The 21,600-nt window shown below is 39.6% G+C and overlaps 1 protein-coding gene across 4 annotated transcripts in view; it reads right to left on the bottom strand.

The window, feature by feature from the left end:
• JAKMIP1 (janus kinase and microtubule interacting protein 1) overlaps positions 1–21,600 on the bottom strand; it is a 142,659-nt gene that overhangs the window by 7,793 nt on the left and 113,266 nt on the right. For all 4 annotated transcript variants that reach the window (XM_071447250.1, XM_071447247.1, XM_071447248.1 and 1 more), the window contains 3 exons: positions 19,220–19,288; positions 16,008–16,085; positions 14,244–14,447 (listed from right to left, as the gene is read on the bottom strand). In XM_071447250.1, coding sequence (XP_071303351.1) covers positions 14,244–14,447; positions 16,008–16,085; positions 19,220–19,288 — 351 coding nt within the window. The remainder of the gene's footprint in view (positions 1–14,243; positions 14,448–16,007; positions 16,086–19,219; positions 19,289–21,600) is intronic.

Raw genomic sequence — 21,600 nt, 5'->3', positions numbered from 1 at the left:
ACTCTGCCTTTAGAAAAAAAAAAAAAAAAAGAACATAAAGAATATAAAAATAAAATATATAAAAGAATTTAAAGCCACCGAACATCTGGTGGCTTTCTCACCTCAGGGTTTAGAGCAAGTGTTCCTCTCTAAAAGAACAAGTTAATTAGGATAAGATGGCTTTTTTAGGATTTGGGAATTCTGTTAATCAAGTAAAAATTGAGATGTTATTACTCCCTCATGAATTTTTCATCTTTTCAAGATTATAGCTATCCAGCTATTTTCTCCAACCATTCAGAACAGTTCTAAAAAAAGGGCTGAGGCTTCCATTTTCCAATTCCTTCCCATAATAACTGATAAATTTTTGGAGATGAAAGATAAGAGAATAGTTTTAAGGTGCAGAAACATATAATTTCTTAAAAATCACTTAAAATACAAAGACAACCTACCAGCTGAAAGGAATACACAAAGGATTGAATCTCTTAGCATTGAAAATCTACAAAAAACCCTCAAAACAACTAGATTGGTAACAGTAAGGCAGATTGTGTTGGTTTTGGCTGGGGTAGAGGTAACTTTCTTCACAGTAGCTGGTATGGGGCTGTGTTTTGGATTTGTGCTGAACACAAGGTTGATAACATAGAGATGTTTTTGTTATTGCTGAGCAGAGCTTACACAGAGCCAAGGTCTTCTCTGCTTTTCACACCCCACTCTGGCAGGGAAGTTGGAGGTGAATGGGAGGCTGGGAGGAGACACAGCCAGGACAGGTGACCCAAACTGACCAAAGGGGTGTTCCAAATGATGTGACATCATGCTCAGTATATGAAGTGGGAGGAAGAAGATGGAAAGAGGGGGAAATTTGGAATGGTGGTGTTTGTTGGCTCCAGTCCCTGTTACATGTGATGGTCCTTGCTCCTCTGGAGATGGCTGAACACCTGCCTGCTCATGGGAAATGGTGAATTAATGGCTTCTTTTGTTTGGCTTCTCTTCACAGCTTTTGCTTTCCCTATCAAACTGTCTTTATCTCAACCCATGAGTTTTCTAGTTTACCCTCCAATTCCTTCCTGATCCTGCTGGGGAGGGAGGGAGTGAGTGAGTGGCTGTGTGAAGCTTGGCTGCCAGAGGGGGTGAAAGCACAGGAGCTCTCTTTGGTGCCCAGTGCTCTGTTTGGTGCCCAGTGTGGGGCTGAAGGCTTTGGGATAACAACAGGTTCAACTGGGATGCACTAGACTGAATTTACAGCTCTCAGTGCTGTTCAGCCAGGGATCAGCAGGCTCCTGTTCTGGCCTGGTCTTGATTACCTGATTGTGTGTTAGAATCTACTGCTCAGTAGTGGCCACTTTGTGCTTTTCCTGCCTGCTGCAGTGCTGTACTGCTTATCACCTCACTGAATTGTGCCTGGGAATGTTCTGATAGCAGCCATGGTGCAGGGCCTGGGCTGGCAGGTGCCAAGGGCACTGCTGCTGCCCTGCACAGGGTGGGCACAGCCAGCAGGGCAGACACTGATGTGTATAAATGTGTGCTCAGAGCTGCTCCAGATTGGTGCTGAAGGCAGGTGATTGTTTAAACAGCTTGTATTCCTCTCATGTGAGTGCAAACCACAGAGACAAAATACTTTTGCTGCCAATGAGTAAAATTTTGTAACTGACTTCTTTGCTGCAGAAATGAAAGAGTCCAAATCTAGACAGGCCAAAATTTGGTTTAAAACACAACCTTGGGCTGGAATTGTTCATCAGGTATCAAAGCCTGGGGTTGTTTGCTCCTAGCTGTTTCCTTGCTTTCCCCTGGAGGATTATCCAGGAGGATAAAGTGGGTGTAGCTATTCCCATGAATATCCTCTGATTGCTCAGGGACAGACCTGGCAAAAAACCAGCATAGTTCAGCTATTTATATATAGTGAAAAAAATATGATTTAATTGCTTATTTCCATTTGACTGGAGAGAAACCCTTAGTATTTAACACATAAAATTAATTTTCTCTTATTGTACCTATCTGCATTTACTGCATTATCTTGATCACAAAGACAACAATTTACAAAATACAACTTTAGAAAATACATGTAAGATAAATCATCATAGCTGTAACAAAAAAGCATCTTCTAGAAGTAGCAAGACATGTTCATCAGTCAAAGGCTATATGTAATTACACAAAAGTTAGAGATACCAATTGAGACCAAGGCAGGACTGTCTGAGATTCAGTATAAGCCTTTACGTCTTTCTGTTCCTTTAATTTGCAAGAATTACCAATCAAGAAGCTGTGGACTCACTCTCAGATTCCAGCACTTGATTAAATGCTTTCAGTATATTCTGATTTGTTTATGTTTGCAAAAGTGTGACTGTGACAACAAATCATGCAGAACTATTTCATTGTTATTCTGAAATTCTACATACTTTTATGCTTCAGGGTATAAATTGATGATCATTAAGTTGAGCTGTTCCTGCTATGTGGTATAGAGTGGTAACAATTGGACTATAAAAGATGCATTCAGTTCTATCCATGACATGGGTTGCATGAACCTTGCAAATCCAATATATTTTCAACAGTACAAAAAAAGTGTGAGGAAGCAACAAAATTGATTCTATTTTGCTCTCAGAACTTTGATAAGCCTCAGCTGAAAAAAAAGCCACAGGCTGTTCTTCTCTTTATTTCATTTTTTTAAAAGAGAGGGATAGGAATTATTGATAGGCAGCCTGAGTCCAGCAGAGTGTTTGTGTTTCCTTTGGAGTGCCTGGCTTGGTCACAGTCAGAGTGAGGATTAGGGACACAGTGCTCTGCTGGGTTCTAGCAATTCCTGTGTTCCTGTAGTTAATAGCTGCCCCTCAGTCACAGGAGTGCACCTTTTTTGGGACTTACAGGATTCATGAGAATAACCCTGTGTAGTCAAATCATACAATGGAGCTACTGTAGGCAAACAAAGAGCCATAGTCAGGCAAAAACAGGGCAATGGGAGTGCCGCCATGGAAGAGAGGAGAGTAAACATAAGGGACGGACTCCTAACACTGCCCACCTTGCCTGTATTCAAAACCAAAGTGACAAAATAATGAATACTTGTTTCTCATTGATTTTATTACAGTAGCAAATAAAATCTCATCACAAAAGTCCTGGATAATAGATGGTGCCTTTGCAAATGCTCCCTGCATGGAGCTTCCCTGAGTTTTGAAAGAGGGTTGGACCAGCCCCTATTTAGCAGGCACCTGCTTGATAAATCAATCATTCCTCCACTAGCAGTGAGTTTGCTGCCTCTTCTGAGCGAGGGCTCCCGGGCAGGCACGGTGCAGCCGGGGCTGAGCACTCCCTGTGCAGAGCGAGCAGCAGATGGCTCTGCTGGCCAGGCTATGCTCAGCAGAGCTGCAGCTCTGCCAGCAGCGGGGCTCAGCTCACACAGCCGCTCCACTGCCACACAGCCACAGAAAAAAAGATGCTCAAAGTGCCTTACTTATTATTTAGTTGCAATTCGAACAGACTTCTAAGTTCCATTATAAAACATTTCTTCATAGTCATTACAGATGCAGCACAGGTATAAAGGTAGGAGGCACAGAGGTAACAGCCTAAAAATGCTGACAATTAGGTAAGGGAGAGCGCACCCAGAAGGGTCAGGCAGCTGAAGTACACATTTCCAATGGAAGCCTGCAATGCCAAGACAGGCAAAGACTGCCCCTAATGGAGGCACTACATATGACATTGTTACTAAGAGAGTCACAAAAGGGACATTTACCATCAGTCAACCACAGTTACATAAATTATATGTTCTGCAGGCTTCTCCAGTTTAATTCTGGAGAAATCCCAAACACAAAGGGCTGTCCAACTGCCCCAAAAGCAAGAAATTTGACTATTTTTTCAGCAGAAGATTCCTCATTAATGCTTGTAACCCTCCATTTCCTTTCACCTCATGATGGAAACTTCATTTTTCTGGGAAACAGGATCTACTTCTTGAAGTTCAGTGACTCACTTAAGCAATTCTCTTTGGTAAACTTGGATGACAAATGCCTTCCAGTACTGTCAGGGAAATAAGATAAATCAGCTCTTGAGCAGCAGAGGACTGAGCCACCAAGATGGGACTAGGACAAATAGGACAAGATTCCTACTCCCAGAAGGTCTGACCTTCCTTCAGAGTGGGAGTGTCTAAGTCTGACAGAAGCATTGCTTTATAGGCAGTATGGTACCTGACCTGGCCTTAGTGGGATCAATTCAGGTATCCCTGCACCTACAGCTCAATTTTCCTGATAGCTGGAAAATTTCCAGCACCTTTGTTGCACCCTTGTACAAGGGAGTAATGCCAATAATCAATCTGCATCTAAACTCAGCAAGAGGCTAGATAACCCTGGATGCAGATTGATTATTGGCATTGCTCCCTTGTACAAGGGTGCAACAAAAAGGATAAAACAGTATTTAAAACTGAATTGAAGACAAAGAGGCCAATGAAATCATATTAGTACACTTCCAGTAAAGAACGAGCCAGCTACTGATTTCAAAAGGCAAATTTCTGTAATTCTTAGCATGCTTTGATTCCTGCAGCTTTACTGCAACCCCAAAGTTGCAAGCCACTTCTCTGGGAAGTCTAAGGAATCAAAATTTAGGCAAAATGCAAGCAGCAGGATGGTGGATGTGTGCCTGGAGATATTACTCTACTTTCACTAATAGAGACATTTCGGTAACACAGGCTTAGAAGACTCAGCTTGTGGTTTAGCCAAAATGACAGTATTGCTCCATTTAAAAAGAAGAAGGTTAATGGCATTTCCACACAGAACACATGAAGTATGAGTGCTCAGCATGTGTTTTAATAGCAATCCATCTACATTAAGTACTATTCCCATTAATACTGCTCCCCTTGTAAAGGAGCACTGAAATAAATGGAAATCCTTAGTCTGAGTTCAGTGAGCCCTAGATTGCAGCCTCAGAGCTATCATTCTTATACTGGAGGCAACATTTCAGCCCAGTAATGATTCCTCACAAATTTAGACATGGGAGGAACCTCAGCAATACAAAGAAAAAAAATTGATCTGAGATAGTCAGAAGTGCCCCACTGCACTTAAATGCCAGGTCCAGATTTCCTCCCCTAAGCAGCCAAAATGTGTGCACTTCCTCATTTGATTAAAATTGTCTTTTCAGCTACCTCAAGTTCTGATGAGAAATGGACTGTGTCACTCTGCAATTACATGGTGCCTTTCATAGATTCTGTTTTTTTTTAATTTTGTTACTTGATGTGCCAGCTGCCTTTTTAGTTACACACATAGACTGAGAATTTCTGCATTTTCTCTCTATTGGGCAGGGATGCAGGCTACATGAAGTGGACTTCTTCATCCAAGCCTCCTGTCCTCTCCAATTTACCCACAGGGCTAGTCAGACATTCACAGTCCTGAACCACACCTTGGATAGCTTCAAATCCTCAAGAAGCTTTGTGAAATGGGGATAAATCTATCAGGAAAAGAAGTTTTGTGACAAATTTCATCTTTCAGACAATGATCACCACATCATCCTTCATTTAGGTGTCAAACTGTTAGAACTGATGTTCCCTAAATAGGTAAGTAAAGAGCCCACCCATATGAATGTGCTGTTTTTACAAACAGAAACACCAAGATCAATTAATCTAGACTCAAAATATGCTCCTTGCCATGCTACTGCACTTGTGCAAATACAGGAATGTACTAATCAGTGGGGTTAGAAATCACCTTAACAGTTCCTGTGACACACTCTTATTGGATTTACATTCACCAGCAAATCCAAGAAAACAATTTGATAATTTTAGCACAAAGCAGACAAAGAAGGATTTGCTAAGCTGCTTAGAGCCTGGCCCTGAAATGTTGGAAAGGTTCAGGTTAATGTCCTTTCACAGGACAGGCTACATCTGACATGAACCATGTTTTGAATCTCTGAAGACATCTTATGATCAAGAAGGTATCTCATTCTACAGCAAAATTTAGCATGGGAAATATTTTATCAATCTGACAGAGGGAAGAATCAATATTGTTCATTACATCTTTATTTTAAGAAGATTCTGCTCACGGTTAAGACACAGGTATGTAAGATCTTCAGCAGTGTGAATGGCATAACTATGTTACATGTACAAATTTAAACAAAGATGAATATAAACTGACTTGCCTTTAGCTATTATTCAAATCACTCAAGTGATGGATAAACACATTATTTTCTTGGGCTTTTTTGAAATCCAATGCATTTTAACAGCTGTTTAAAAGCATGCAGTGTTTTAACAATTCGATTTGCATAGGCAATTGTCACATGCATTACTCAATTACTCAAGCTCTTGGATCTGCTGCTGGAAGGGGTGTGTATTCAGAAATCCAAATGTTCCCTTTAATCCCATATTCCTAGAATGTGATTTTGCATAACGGTCATAAGGAAACAAAAATGCCACTTCAACAGCATTAGTTTAAGCTGATTTTGTTGACATCTTATTTTACTTCATGAATGAAAACTTAATGTAAATTTCAGCCACTTGCATATGATAATAATAGATCATTTTGGATAGACTGTACCTCTCTGATTCTCAATCATTATTTTGTTTGCACAGCAGGTAAAAATTTCATTCTTTTCTCTGTTCTGTGGTGTAATTATAATCCAGTTAATAGCTACTGATGTAGGAGAATTGTTCTTTTTAATCTTTATTATGCATCTGTAGTGTCTTTATTTGCCTTTCTGAGGAGAATGAACCTTTTAGCAGCTGCACTGATACATTTCTTAGCATATGTATTCAGTCACATTTGTAGTTGTAAACCAGTGAATTTTAAAAATCCATTCAGCCCCAAATAACTGTTATAATCTGATAGAAATTACTATATGTATGTAGTATTTATTAGTAAACTTGATTCATCTTTTTTAACACTGAGAATCTTTTAATTTATGCAACAACATATTTTGATATCTAACAGAAGAATATCAACAGTCCTATTGCTTTTCATTAGGGAAAAACACAAATTAAAGTCACATTAGATTTATATTTACACAGAATGGAGAATGGCTATGCTAAGACTATGTGAGCTCAGAAGACAAAACCCATTCCACATGTTAAAACTGACTCTGTGACAGCCTAGACACATTATCAGGCAGGAAAAAAACCCAGAAGCATAATGTAGTATTTATCATTAAATTTAGATTATTTTAAATTCAGATATTTAAATAACAAATTCCTATGTAGGTAATTAGAATGGTGTTTGTATGCATTGGGCATATGAAAATACACTTATCCCTAACTTCGGTAACAAACTTCACATACTTTCTCTTTTAGCCTTGCCTTTCCTCAGCTCCCACTGGCTTTTCCTAAGAATCAGGGTGTTTAGGATTTCAGATGAGAGGAATTCAGCATTCAAATTTCAGATAAGAGTTTTCTTGATACTAATAGTATTGTAAGGCATACAGTTGCTCTTACTTTGAGTAGAACCTCAGTCAAACATTGTTTAGAACAAAGAGAGCAGACCTTTCAGATGTATTTTTTAGGTATTACAGCTGTCCTGCTATCACCATTTATTCACACAAGTAGCATCACTAAAGCAATAAGCAAAGCAGACACAGTTGAAGACTATATAAAGAAAACATACACAGGGAAACACTGTAAGATGAACATAGAGAAATTACTAAAATTAACCCTCATCTGCCATGAATGTCAGCTGTGGGAAATTACAGAAGTTTATTGTGATATTGTCATTATAGCAGCAATAATGTGCTGAAAGACTCCATGCTCAGTCCTGCATGACAAATCAATACCACAGGTCAACCATGATTAGCCTAGTCATGATGTGCTTGATGAATATTGATGACAGTTATACAGCTGTGGTATATCAGATGCTTTTAAGAGCAATTCATGAATATAAAAATTGCATTATCAACAGTAATCTATTACATTTTAAACAACAAACTGCAGACCATTAATACTATGGGAAAAAAAAAAGAAAAATCAGTGGTCACCCTATGTATACCTCTTCACGTTGTATGTAACACCTAGCAATTTAACCTTTGAGATTCAAAATAAAAACATTAAACCATTAAATCTAGGTAGATTTGGAGGAAAAATTATCTGAGCCTCCCTCCCAGTTGTTATTATAGCAAGGTTCATAGTAATACTTCCACCTGATTTGTAAATTGTGTGACACAGCTGTGAGTTTTTGACCAAGCCAGCCTCTCTGGCACAAGGTGACATGGCAGAGGAGGGGTTGTCTTTAACTTGTCCTCTCTTTCACAAAGCATTGTGCCAGAGAGGACAGATTTAATACAACACCTCCTTATGCCCATCAATGTCTGTATTTTTATATATCAGTGAGGTACACTGAGCACAGCATCCTCTCTCTTTCTCCCTCCCCTCCCTCACACCTCCTTATGCCCATCAATGCCTATATTTTTATATATCAGTGAGGTACACTGAGCACAGCATCCTCTCTTTCTCTTTCTCCCTCCCCAGATGTGTTCCCATCAAATATTAAACCTTAATAATTCTCCTTGGGTGAGAAATAAACACTAACCACACCCCTTCCCAAACAAATATCTATTATAAATGGCTGAGCCAATATGGCCATATAGATCTGGTGACATCCAACCCTATGGATTTGTAAACAAACTGCTCTCCCAGCATGGAAAAATTGTCCATATCAAAGAGAGCAGGAAGAACTCATGGAGCAATGACATTTGCCATAGCTTTGTTTGGCCTTTAAGCCAGAAGAGCTGTGCCCCTTGAAAAAACTGCTGGTCAGAAAAAGAGCTAAGGAATTTAGTGAAGAAAATTAGTTGTTGTTTCTCAATTTCAAGTGATCTTTTGACATTTCAGGATAAAAAAAGGACATTGGTGCTTCTGACTTTTCCTTGGTGTCCATAAGAAGCAGGCACCACACCAGCAGTGAATCCTTCTCTGTGGAGTGGCACTTGGAGGTCAGTACCTGCTCTGTCCTAAAGCTTTGCCTTCTTCTAGTAAAACATGCAAATAAAGTGCTCATTTCTGCTCTTCTTACTTTTGAATAATCCAATCTGGTCACCAGAGTAAATGCCCTAGTTTAATGAAAACATAATTAAAATTTTTACAACTATGTTCCAACTATTTAAAGCTGGAACTGGATGAGTTCAGCAGTTCATAGATGTTTTATATTCAGATCTAGAACTAAAGTAATGATTTCTTTTACTCTGTAAAACTGAGCTTCACCCAAGAATATTCTAAATCAAGTTAAAAGAAAACACACTCAGCTTAGTACAGTACTACAGTACAGCTTAGGGGGGAAAAAAATCACACTTTTTGACACAATGAACTAACCTATCTTTTTCTTTTTTTCTAACAATTTTATACAAAGATAAGACTGCTCTAGATTAATAAAATCTGTCTTTCATATACCTTCTTACTGGCAGCAGCCATTTTTGGAATTGTGTGCCAATCTGCTATCCTTCAAGGATTTTCTATCTTCTCTTTGGATTTAAAATAACTTCAGATGAAATCAGAATAAATTAAATTTCTATTATAAATTTTCTTCATGTTTGAATACTGCCAACAGTGTAATCTGAATAAATCTATCCTAAATTAAAACCTGCTTCTGCTGACTTACCCCAGTTCCATACTCCAGAAGCAGCTACAGTAAAACCAACAAGAATATATTTTGGTTTTTAATTTGTTTGATTTATATAAAGCATAATTTGACATTTAAATAGTTACTAGTTTTAGAAGACAAGATGATTACAATATATTTTGAAGGTGAACTAAGCATAATGTTGTGTGGATTTTCTGTACTGGGATTTTTTGGGCTGCTGCTGGTTTTTTGTTTGGGGTTTTTTATTTTATGGGGTTTTTTTTACTTTGCTTAACTGGGAAGTTGATATCACTACTTGAGAAACATGTTGAACTGCTCTGTTTAAAATATCTTTTCTCTGAGATGGATTTTATAGCTACACAACACATTTTTCTCTCCCTCTAGAAATGATTCAAAGTATATGCATAAAAATTTACTCTTAACAGAACTTGCCAGTAATGACCTTCAGATTTTTAAAAAAAAAACCAGTAAAGTAATTCCACTGCACTGACTATAGCACAAATGTTACTTTTAAATGAAGCCCTGCTAAAAATAAACCAGACATTGATTTCCAAAAGGTTGTAATAGCAGCATAGCACAATGAGACTTTTCTGATGGCAACATCCGCACATGCCCGATTGCTGGAAGCAAATAGCACAAGCTGCTCATGACAGATTTTTAATTAACAAGTTTTACCTCCTCCAAATAGAGAGGATGGTGTAAATCAGAGCACCCTCTCTGACTTAGAGGGAGTACTGCCAACATGTTTCAGCTGAGGATCTGTCCTCCAGACCTGCATGTTGCACTCTGGGTTTAATGAAAGTGTTGTGTGCCTTAGCAAGCAGATCTAATCACACAGCCTGTCTAATTTGGCTCCACAGAGGCCTGCTTTCCTTAATGCACAATGGGTATACATGAATGGTTCCATTTATACACTAATGAACAGTAATCATGTGGGGCTATACACACCCAAGAAGAACAGACCTACCAGTGTAATACAGAGCCTAACTTCCTAAGATGTATTTATTTCACTGGAACAAAGTCAATACCCAGTGGCCAAGAACTCAGCTTTACATCTAGACAAAGAAGAACACATAAAGCAGCTCAGGCTCACACCTGGGCTGCCATTTACCCATTTCCTTAAGCCCATCCCTGTCCCTCTCTGACAGCCATTCCCCAGGAAGGACATTTACCAGCTCTGTAAAGCCAGCACCTCACACACTAAATCCTCAAAGTCCCTGCATGAAGCAATTAATCTATAAGGAAACCTTGCATACCAACCTATAGTTTTCACCACATGCCCTCCCATTTCTGCACCCTGCATGCATTTATAGGCAGAAGGAAGGAACTCTTTCTTCATCACCAGATCCCCTTGAACTCCCATTCTGTGAAACAGCAATTCTGACTCAGATAAGACTGTTGCCAGGCTACCAGATAAGCAGAGCTGTTCTTTTGAAGCCCTTGTATCAGGCAGGCCAGAAGGTAATGAAAGCAAAGTAACAGGCCTTCTGAAGTGATTGAACTTCCAAAGTTTCACAGAATTTGGAGTCTTTAGTACGATTTCTGTTTCAGAGAATGTTTGAGAGTGTTTGCAACAACGAGACTCTGCTGTATTAAGCCTTGCAGGTCCATCATGTTGTCCCATCATTCTCTGTAACCCTCACTTCAGCAGAGGAAAAAGTGTTGCCCATACTGTGGAGGCAGTGCAGACTGTAAAATCTGGCCAGGTCTAGACGACTGTTTTGCCAGAACAAAGTGCAGTAGGTGCTTGCTGATGTCACAGCATCAGCAAAACTCCTCCTGGATGTAAATACATGAGGAAAGGAGGGTACTTATCAGAGATGTACTTTACTTAGTGCAGCTTCATCCATTCATTAGGATTCTCTCAGCACTAGTGGGGTTTCATTTGTGTAACATTCAGCTTCTGTCACTTGCTAGTGAGATGAAAGTAATCCCGTGAGAATTAGCCCTCCAATATCCCAGGCAAATTAACTAGCATCTTTGCCTTTGTTTTTCCTGTTTAATAGGGAATGTGGAGGGGGAGGGCATGTGTGTGCGGGTTAAAAATAGATGACTAAAATACTTAGATGCTTATTAAGCAATGGAATTCAGTTTAACATGTCCTGCAGGGCTGTAACATTAGCATGTCTAATGAGATGGGCACAACATGAAACTCTAATGACATCCTATAAAATGGGTTTGGAGACAGGTACATAAACATCCATGGCTAATGAAGCTATGTTTATGCTGGCTTTTTTTTTCCTATGCACTCATCATATTTAACTTTATGCTGTGAAGCAATCTGTGAATGCATGAACTGGACTAACAGAAGATGTGCTCCAGATGTGCATATAAAGTGCTCTAATTGATAGCAAGCAGGCCATGGAACAAATTGGAACAAAATATAAATTAAACCCCAGATATACATAAAATATGGATTTTGAGTCCTCTGGGACAACTGTTTCACTTTACAAATCTACTCCTATTTTTTTCCTTTCTATTTGCCACTATTACATGAACTCAATTTAGAGGCTCTGCCCAGGTCCCCAAAAAATACCCTCTAACAAGGGACACAAAATGTGTCAAACCACATTCCTAGTGAAAGCAAAGGACCAAACTATATCTAGTCTGATGTTAAAATCTGAAATTGACAATTATTTAGGTGTAGAGGCATTACTCAACACACAGTGTCATCATACCCATTAAATATCATCCGCAAACAATATTTACCCTACTGAAAAGAAGTGTTATTGTTTTGAATAAAACATCAACAGTCTGGCTAGGAAATTGGACTGCCTAAGAGACTAAAAAAATACTCAATTCTCACTGGTTTTCAGCTACACTAATAACATGAAACTATTATCTTCTGGCTCCATCCTTATTTACCCAATTGAATATATTTACTCTCTCTTTCTGACACTTTTAGTGGTAGTTGGTGCCTACCTTCTCCAGCTTTCTGTACCATTGCTGATGACTAAAACTAGGTGACAACCCATTAAACAAGTTCATCTGCTCTCAATGTTAGACATTCCAAACCAACACAACAGAGTCAAGGAGCAGAGAAAGGAAACTTCTTGGAACTCAGAGGTCAGGTCTGGGACTGCCACTATAAGCACTTCCCACCACTGCAGGGTGACAGGAGATGACCACAACAGTGCTGGGTCACATTATATCAGTTTCATCTGTTTCATCTCTACTCATCTATAAGCCAACCTGAACAGAGAGAGGCTTGGAACTAAACTGAAAGTAGTTCTTGCCCCAGCACCTGAATCAGCACCAGAAATATCAACATTGTTCTGGACACATCTGCACAGCACATTTTGACATTTACAATATGTGAGTTCAGACTTGCACAGAAAGTAGCCAAGGAGTCCTCAAGATCTAGGATATCTGCCTACAACTTCCAGAGTCTACTGTAAAGGAGAACCAAAATCCTTGGAAACAATTATTTCTGCTGAAGTAATTAATTAACACCCTAAGACATGCAGCTCTCTTCTTTCACTGAATATTTGCACAAAAACACTAGCAATGCTACCAACACTAAATAATTACCACACTTCTATAGGCCAGGACCTTGCCAAATTCGAGTTGTCAATAAATGTGCTTAAGGAAGCAGTTTGGACAGACAAGGCTTTTCTGAATGAATTTAGAGTGAAAGCTTGTAAGTGGCCTCTTAAAAGATTTCCTGAGACTTCCTTTTTTATTTTATTTAAAAGAGGTCATAAATAGCTAAAATAAATAAAAAGGGGAATCTCAGGGCCTTTCCGGGTCACTGTGACCCCGAGATTGTTAAAAGTCTCTTTACCCAGCCCAGCACTTGAAGAATGAGTCAGTGCTCTTCAGTTCTCGGTCTCAAGGTTGTTTATTGTGTCTTATCTATAAAAATTTTCTCCTGCCCTGCCGAGGTCTGTCCAGCAGGACAGTTCCAGGCACACTGCCTGCCCCCAGGGTGGTGTTATGTCTTTATACTAAAAACTACATGTACAATGTTTACAATTACTTTCCAATACCTATTACCTAATTTAGACAGTGAGCTTCTACCCTAAGCCAATCTAAAAGTGCCAACATCACAGCAGAAGATGGAGGCCAAGAAGAAGAAGAAGGAGAAAGGCTGGACACACCCAGTTCCCTCCATCTTGCCTCCTGAACCTCCATACCAAAACCCCTAAAATCTACTTTTCCACCCTGTGATAACTCTACTAATATTCTACTTAAGCTGTTGTGCCTTGATGATCTTCATATAAGGTTGGTAATTTGTTCCATGGGTCATAATCAAAACCACAGGTGTTTTGGGCTCTGTGCCAGGGCTTCTGAGCCTCCTGGCAGGGGTCCTGGCCATCCTGGACAGCCAGAGGGATGTTCTGGGCTCCCACAGGGGAAAAATAAAAACTTGGATTCCTGTAATTGTTTCTGCCTTTACTCCTTTCATAGTGTTACACTCTAACAACCTTCCATTCTGACCTTTTCTACTTTAGGCCTCAAACTTGCAACAAGCTCCCATTGGAGTCCTGTGGAAGACAGTGTGGTTGCTCACACACGAAAGGTTGTGCAACAGCACCCTGTGGTGAGACAGTGCCTTGTTCTGAGTGTGCACCATGCCCAGCACGCCCAGTTGCCGACACCACACGCTCCTTGGCACGGGAGCTGTACAGAGACCAGACTGAACACAACTCCACGAGGTGAGGGTGAAGCGATGCTGTCATACGGGCAGTGGCGGCAACCACAGAGGTAACACCAACACCAAGGGGGAGGAGAGAGAACCGGGATTACCTGCTGGGCCTGCTGCAGCAGCTCCATCCTCTCGTGCAAGATCTGGCTGTCAAACTCCCGGCTCTGCCTCAGGATCTGCCGCCGCACCTTCTCCACCGCCGCACGCAGATCCTCCCGCTGCGCCTCCGTCAGCGACTCGCTGGCCCGCCGGCCCGGGTCCTGCTGCAGGGCATTATACAGCGTGGCCTCCAGCTCCTGGATTTTCTAGTGCAACCCAAAGCATACACAGACAGGCTGGCGTTTGAATCCAGCAAGCAAACAACCCACCAAGAGCTAGAGGAGGAGGCTAGCAAGGCAGGAGGGCAGGATGGACACGGACAGACCGACAGAAAGCAGCAAGCGTGAGCAGTGAGGAGCATTCCACACAGAGTGCACGCAGCCTCCTGGCACGGATGGACACCCGGGAGATGGGTCCTGCTCTAGCAAATCATTGATTCTTCCATTTAAGAAAGATTCAGAAGGTAGGTCTGCATTCAGTACCTGATAAAACTCCAAATCCTGCTGCTGAACATTACAAATTTAACTTAAACTAACAGATTTCCTTCAACTGCAGCTGAATTGTTAAGCCATCCTATAAAATAAAAAGACCACAGGAAAAACTGTGAACAGAAATCTCACTCTCCCTCTCTGTGGCCCTAGTGACCTGATAGCCATGGCTCACAGTCTGTGTCACTGGCTTAGCTCCAAGTTGCCATAAGCAATGAAGGAAGGAACACTTGTATACACTAATCCCTCATCCATCTCTTGCTGTCTGCCAGATTCCTAACATGATTCTCATGCAGTACTTTGCAGAGCCCACAACACAGGAGAACTTCAGATTCACGTGGAGAATCGTACTCCCAAGAGGAAAGGAAGGAATCGTGGCAGTGTTGCCTTGATTACTGGGGTTAGCATGATCCTATCAAAAACCAGCATCCAGACTAACAATATTTGGATCAAGAGCATCTGACCACATCCCTTTGGCCCTCAGAACACCTTTGTGAGGTAGGTAATTCCATCCATATTAGTGATGCATAAACAGCTGCACAGAGAGGTTAAATGGCTTGCCCAAGGTCACAGTGCTAGAAATAGTGCTTGCTTGCTTTTATCTCTGTTATCTGCTCTGAGCACTAGACCTTGCTTCTTCTCTGAAAACATTTTCCACATAAGAAACATTTACAGTGTATAAATAGTGCTTCAGGCCATTATGTTTTTGATTTCCCAAAGTCTCACTATCAGCAAAGTTGTGTGTGTAGTTTTACCAATTCCTGGATAATTCCTGATTGTTTAGCCTGAGAAAAGGCAAGGTTGCAGCTTCCCTTTTGAAAATGAGGAAGGGTAAGGTTGGATAGGATCGCACAGGAAGGAATTGCATGGGAAGAACAGGCATTCCTGACTTAGGATAGGTTAGCAGCAGTAATACTTACAAATGCTTCAGGAAAAGTAATACTGGAAAAGTTCTAAAGTAATTTCTGGTGTATTTTAGCAGTCATGGTTTTTTTTCATACATAAACCAGCTTCCAGATGTACCAACAAGATGTTTGCATATCATAGAATAAAAAATGCAATGCAAAAATATTACACTTGTAAGTACTATAATCCATTTCCTAAACTTTTGTTTAAGAAATAGTTGATTTCTAGTCTGGCAGGAAAAAAAAAGATATAAAGTAAAAAAGAGTCCTATTTATAATTAAAAGAAAAAAACCCAAACCAACCAAAACCTGCATTTTATCCATTTTATCAGATCTGTTCAAACAAAAAAATTAATGACTGTTCTTTTCCTACCATGTATGCCTGGTCCAGAGCTTGCTTCCTGTAGTCGAGTTCTTCCTCTAAATAACCCTTCTGTTTACTGAACAGGTCCTGAGCAATAATAAAAACAAGGGAGTGTTTGTTCTTTATCCTAATTCATGAAGAATCATAAATGCCATAATTTTTATCCAAGCTTTCCACTTGAAAGCGAAAGAAAACCCATAGCAAATGACCACGTTCATCCTAAGGATATTTGGAATATCAAATTTATGATATTAGCACTTCAAATCTGTGTATCATATTAACAAGCTGTACCTAGAAAGCATTGACCTCTACACCAGTGCACAAACCTGCCTGGACCTGACAGAAGTGCAGCAAAAGGTGAGTGGGGATGTACATGCATGTGGTCCAAAAGCTGTACCTCACACAGGGCCAAGGGAGGGAAAAGAGAAACACAAGAGAGGGCACTTTATGAAAATATCCCATGGAAATACAACCCTTAAGGAAATCATGGGGCATGCCCTACTTGCTGTTGTCTAATGTGTTCTTTTAGGGAGGAAACCCAAGCATGCAGGGTTATCCACAGCTGGATTCTGCAGCACCATCCTGTGATGTGTTACTGAAGCTGTAGTAACAACTCAGTCCTCAGCTTGTACAGGCAGGAGGCCAAACTGAAACAGGTGAAGTGATGCCCAGAGAGGTTGAGTGAGTAGCTGAAGAAGTTTTCAAGATACCTAAGATTTACAGGGATTGTTTACTTTTGTTCTTAAAAATCAAACTCCTCAACTTTCACACCTATTATATATAAACTGCACAGACTGGGGTTTCAGTGGAACTCAGTATCCAAAAAATGATTCAAGCAAGTTGTGGACATTCAAATGGTTGCCTGATTAGTGAAGCCTTTAGAGTCTTTTGATTCATAAAATTATAGAATAGTTTGGGTTGGAAGGGACCTCAAAGATTATCTTGATCCAACCCCCCTGCCATGGGCAGGGACACCTTCCCCTAGGCCAGGTTTGATAATAGTAAGTAGAACATCAAAGAGTTACTTAATTTTATTAGCTTTTTTTTTCAAAGCAGGTTTTCACACTCAAAAGAATTAGTAGCAGAACAAAAAGCAGAAAAGCCCTTTGACTGAATTTAATATTTCCTATCATTCTTTTTTCTAATCAACAAACTTTTGCATTTCCTCCACATATAGAATAAATGTCAAATTAAATATATACGGTTCTTAAGATCACTAATTGCAGTTTTTATTAACAGTGTTAAAAAATCCAAATATTGTTGCTCTGGTTAGTTTTATTGGATATGGGATTGCCTCAAAGTCACTTACTTGGCCAAATTTTGCTATCAGACATATATGTGGACTTCTGACAATTTTTCTGTCAGTTGCCAGTAGTAACAGTAGCAACATATAAGACCAGTATTAGAGGATTCAGAGGAACAAGGTGCTATTTGTTCTCTGTATAAGAAGTATAATATTTACTATTAATTTATTTTGTAAACTTGAAGTTCTTTTAATTACCTATTAATTAATATTCAAGGCAAACCCAAAATTTAAGTCAGACCTTGGTCTTGGGGCTGGAATTTGGTCAGGAACAGATGGGCATCTATCACCATGATAGCCATTTCAGAATCTTTCTGCTCCAGAATATTCTAAATATGCTACTGGTCCTGAAAGGAAAGGGCCTCCAACAAGTCCTGTAGGACATATTTTTCAGCCCTTTGTGACATCTCCAGAACTCTTGAGTTCAGAACTCTGGAGAATGTGATATGGTATTAGACACCACATTTATGCAACTGAATGCCCCCATGGTTACCCAGGTGGCTCATTTTCTGACATGGATGAATTACAGCAACTGCAAGGCTGTTGTACAGGATGAAACATCACCATGCACTGGGAGTGCACAGCAAAGAACAGGCCTGGTCCTGACTTTCTTACAAGTGTCTGACACCACAGAGGTAGATTCAATTGTCTGAGACTATAAAATGGGTCAGAGCTACCACCAGAGCCCAGAATAGCAATGCAGCTGCCCTGATCATGTTACCTCTCAAAAGGGAAAGTAAAGGCTGCCCACAGACAGCAAGAGGGAAAGAAACAAGAATAGGACCTCAAACCCTTAACATGGGTTTCAAAGACAACTACACCAGTGCTCAGTCTTTCTAAAAGTATCATGCTAGAATATAATTTCTCAACTCATTGAGTCAATCAGATTGCTGTGCTAAAAAAATAGATGCAAGGGCTATCCATGGTAAGACTTGAAAACATCACAGATAATAAAGGGGAAGATAATATATCAAGTTACAAACACCCCTATTTTTTCCATTTTTCTTTACAAAAGAATCTTGTATTTGTGGCCACTTTCCCTTCCCCAAGCCTTTGTATTTTTCCATAACAAGACTTAAAAATAAAGAAATACTAAATGTGGAAAGTATCTTATCTGTGTTAGAGTACAATCAGTGTGACAGGTTACACTCAACAGAGAACACAGTCTGAGCACTTATATTTTTGTTTGTGGCTCAAGCACACACTTCTTCAGTGGCCCTGGGCAAATCACTTAACCTCCCTGTCTCATTGTCCCATTCTTTAGGAGGAATGCAATGCTGCTTATTTATCTACCTGTAAAGGTGTGGTGAGGATTAATCAGTGTTTGGATTGCCATTGGAAGATGTGAAGCACAGCATACATGGTAAACCAATAAAACCAAACACTCCTTCTAAAACTGTTCAACATATGGAAAAATAAGGTCAGTTTGTTTTTCAAGACAGAACTGCTTTTTGAGAAAACATTCTCTCTTTAGGCATGAAGGCCATGGGGAAAGAAAGGTCACCTGGAGTAAGAGGTCTTGACAGCTTGTCCAGAAGCTGAGTACCAGAGAGCAAAGAAATACCCTTGCCAATTCTACTAGCATGACCCCAACATTATAAAGATAATGCTGCTGCCTGACAAATTAACATACAAAGAAAGTACAGAGACAATTTTGCACCGGTTAATGTGCTCTCCAGCTATGCCTTTGTGCCCTAATTCATATCTATTTTTGCTATTTTTGTTCTATACAGATTTGAAAATTTTGTCTCACCCCAAAGAATACAAGCAATAGATTGTTCTAAAAACCACTTGCCTATTTTACCATGAAGCTATCTCTGTCAAGCAGAGAAAGGCAGGAAACCTGCCTGGGATGAAATACATGCACAAACCCTTACATGAGCTTTAGCTAAATGAATTTTTAGCTATTGTTTCTTACCTTCTCATTCTCCAGGTCTAACATCTTCTGTGTCAGTGCAGCTTCGGTCCCCTCTATCTGTTTCAACCACTACAGCAGTGTGAAGAGAAAAAAATATAAAATGAACAGATTTTGAGAAAGGTTCTACCAAACATTTTTCAAGTTTCTTGCCAGCACTTCCAGGAATATACTGCTCCCATGCTATCTATTCACTCTGGAGACACACATGAATAAACAGGTTGTGAGAGCACAGGCAGAATGGAGGACTGCAGAGTCACACTAAAGACTAACAAGTGTAGGTTGCTTTCCTACAGAAAATAAAATTGGGTTTTCCCCTGTAAAGTTCAAGAAACAAAATAGATTTGGGTCAAGAATGCAAAATCAACCTGATTGTTTCTTACTCAAATGCTTGTTGGCCTGATTTGTGAAACCATCATCTCACTCCAGTCCTTCATTTTTCCAGAGGGCAATTGAAACAAAATACAAGGTGGAAAACTCACCACTTAATTCTGCACAGTTTGCTGCACTCTTTGTGGGAAAAGGCTCACTTGTAAAACATTGGTAATGTGGAGGGAAAAAAAAACCAGACAGACAGATGGAAACTCTTGTCATTGCTACTATGAATCCCTTGCCATTATGGAAACACTCAAAACAATCAGAATGAAAAACAGCCATTGCATTCCAAAGGTAAAAATTACACATCATAACAGCTAAATGCATGGATACAAGGTTCTTGCTTAATTACTGTCACCAGGATTATGTTAATATTTCCATTTAAGTTTATTGGAATGGATGGAAATGGTCAGTTCTGAATTATTTCATTTAATTCCTCTACTGGTCTTCAAAAGGGACCCATGACTAGCTTACAGAGAGCAGATTTGCCACTGATAATTATTGCTTTCCTCCACTGCCTTGTTTACTAACACTGGGCTACTCATATCTGCTTTAAGTCTTTTGGTATCCTTTGCACATCAACTCCTTTAATTGAGTGTTTTGGTGAATTCATTAGGTCTCAGACTCAAAGGAATGAATGACATACTAGCTTTTTTCCCCAGGATTTACATAGGAAATTTCAAACATAAGTTTACAACTTATGAAATGTGAATTCATTACTTCATAATTTTGAACCTTCCACTATTTAAGAGACCGATGGAAAAAAGAAAATTTGTTTTATCTGCTTAGCAGGTTAGCTTTCTACAGAAAAAAAATTAACAGGAACACAATAGTCCCCAGAGACTCTATTTTCACCATCTTTGTTTTCATTTTGAAGGTGACAAGCTGAAGATATTCCTAAGGAAAGCCTCATCATGGATATTCAAGCATTCTGAATTTTGAAATCAATGGAAATGGGAAATCCTGACCATCTCTCACAGCTACCCTCAATCAAGTGAAGGGCTATTTGCAAAAATTAGAGATCTAATTTTTTTAAGGTATGCAGATGATATGCAAAACTAAATGTTGATTCTGAACATTCTATGCCTGTTACCCTTTCATAATGGGTCACAGGAGACACAAAAAGTATTTTTTGGAGTCTATATCTTAGCCTTTTATAGTGGGGTTCTTCTCCTTTCATTTTTTGGATGTGAAGTGCTAAAATTCCTTCTCTTTTAATGGCACAGCACAGTGAAAAAACATAGGCATTTTAGCCCTATTCCCCATTCATTTTGCTTATAGTAATTATTCATTTAAATTAATGATTATTAAATTACCGCATGTAGATTATTTACCTGAAGGTATTTAGATAAGTAGATTATCAAAATTATATCAATTAAAGCAATGATTAAACTGCTCAAATTTTAATTTAAAATATTCTGAATTTCAACAATACATCAGGAAATATTTAATGGAAACATATGAAAAGGATGCACAGAGCTTCTTCAGAGAAATATGCAAGTCAGTCTTAGTTCTAAATGTCACCCCTTTCATATACAGATTATATTCCCTGGAAGTAAAGAACTAGCCATACAGAAATGAGTGACCTGACTGTCTTGTGCAAACTACTTTTTCTCTATATCCACTAATTTACAGAGGAGAGGACCACAGAGTACTCTGAGCTTTTTCCATCATCCACAGGAATGAGCCCAAAAGGGACCATGGGCACCTCACAGAGGGCACCTTACACCTGCTCCCAGAGCAATGAGGACACAGCACTTCTGGGAATGGAGTCTCTTCTGTTAAGTGGATTTTTAGTGCTTTATGCTAAGGCAATATCTCCAAAACATGTTTTTATTTTTAAACTGGGTTTCTTTCTTAAGTTTGGCTTTACCTCAAGACATCACAATCCCAACATTCATGTAAGGATGAACACATGCTCCAATCCAGATGACCTGAACAGAAAAGCCATGCTTCCCTGGCAATGTTATGAGATATCTTACAAGACATGGCCAGTTTTAAGCAGAGAA

Source organism: Agelaius tricolor, unplaced genomic scaffold (assembly GCF_023055355.1).
Source record: "Agelaius tricolor isolate 1412-34295 unplaced genomic scaffold, bAgeTri1.0.p SCAF_24, whole genome shotgun sequence".
In the NCBI taxonomy this organism is placed as follows: Eukaryota; Metazoa; Chordata; class Aves; order Passeriformes; family Icteridae; genus Agelaius; species Agelaius tricolor.
Note: the sequence above shows the minus strand (reverse complement) of the source record. Positions and strands in the feature narration are given on the sequence as shown.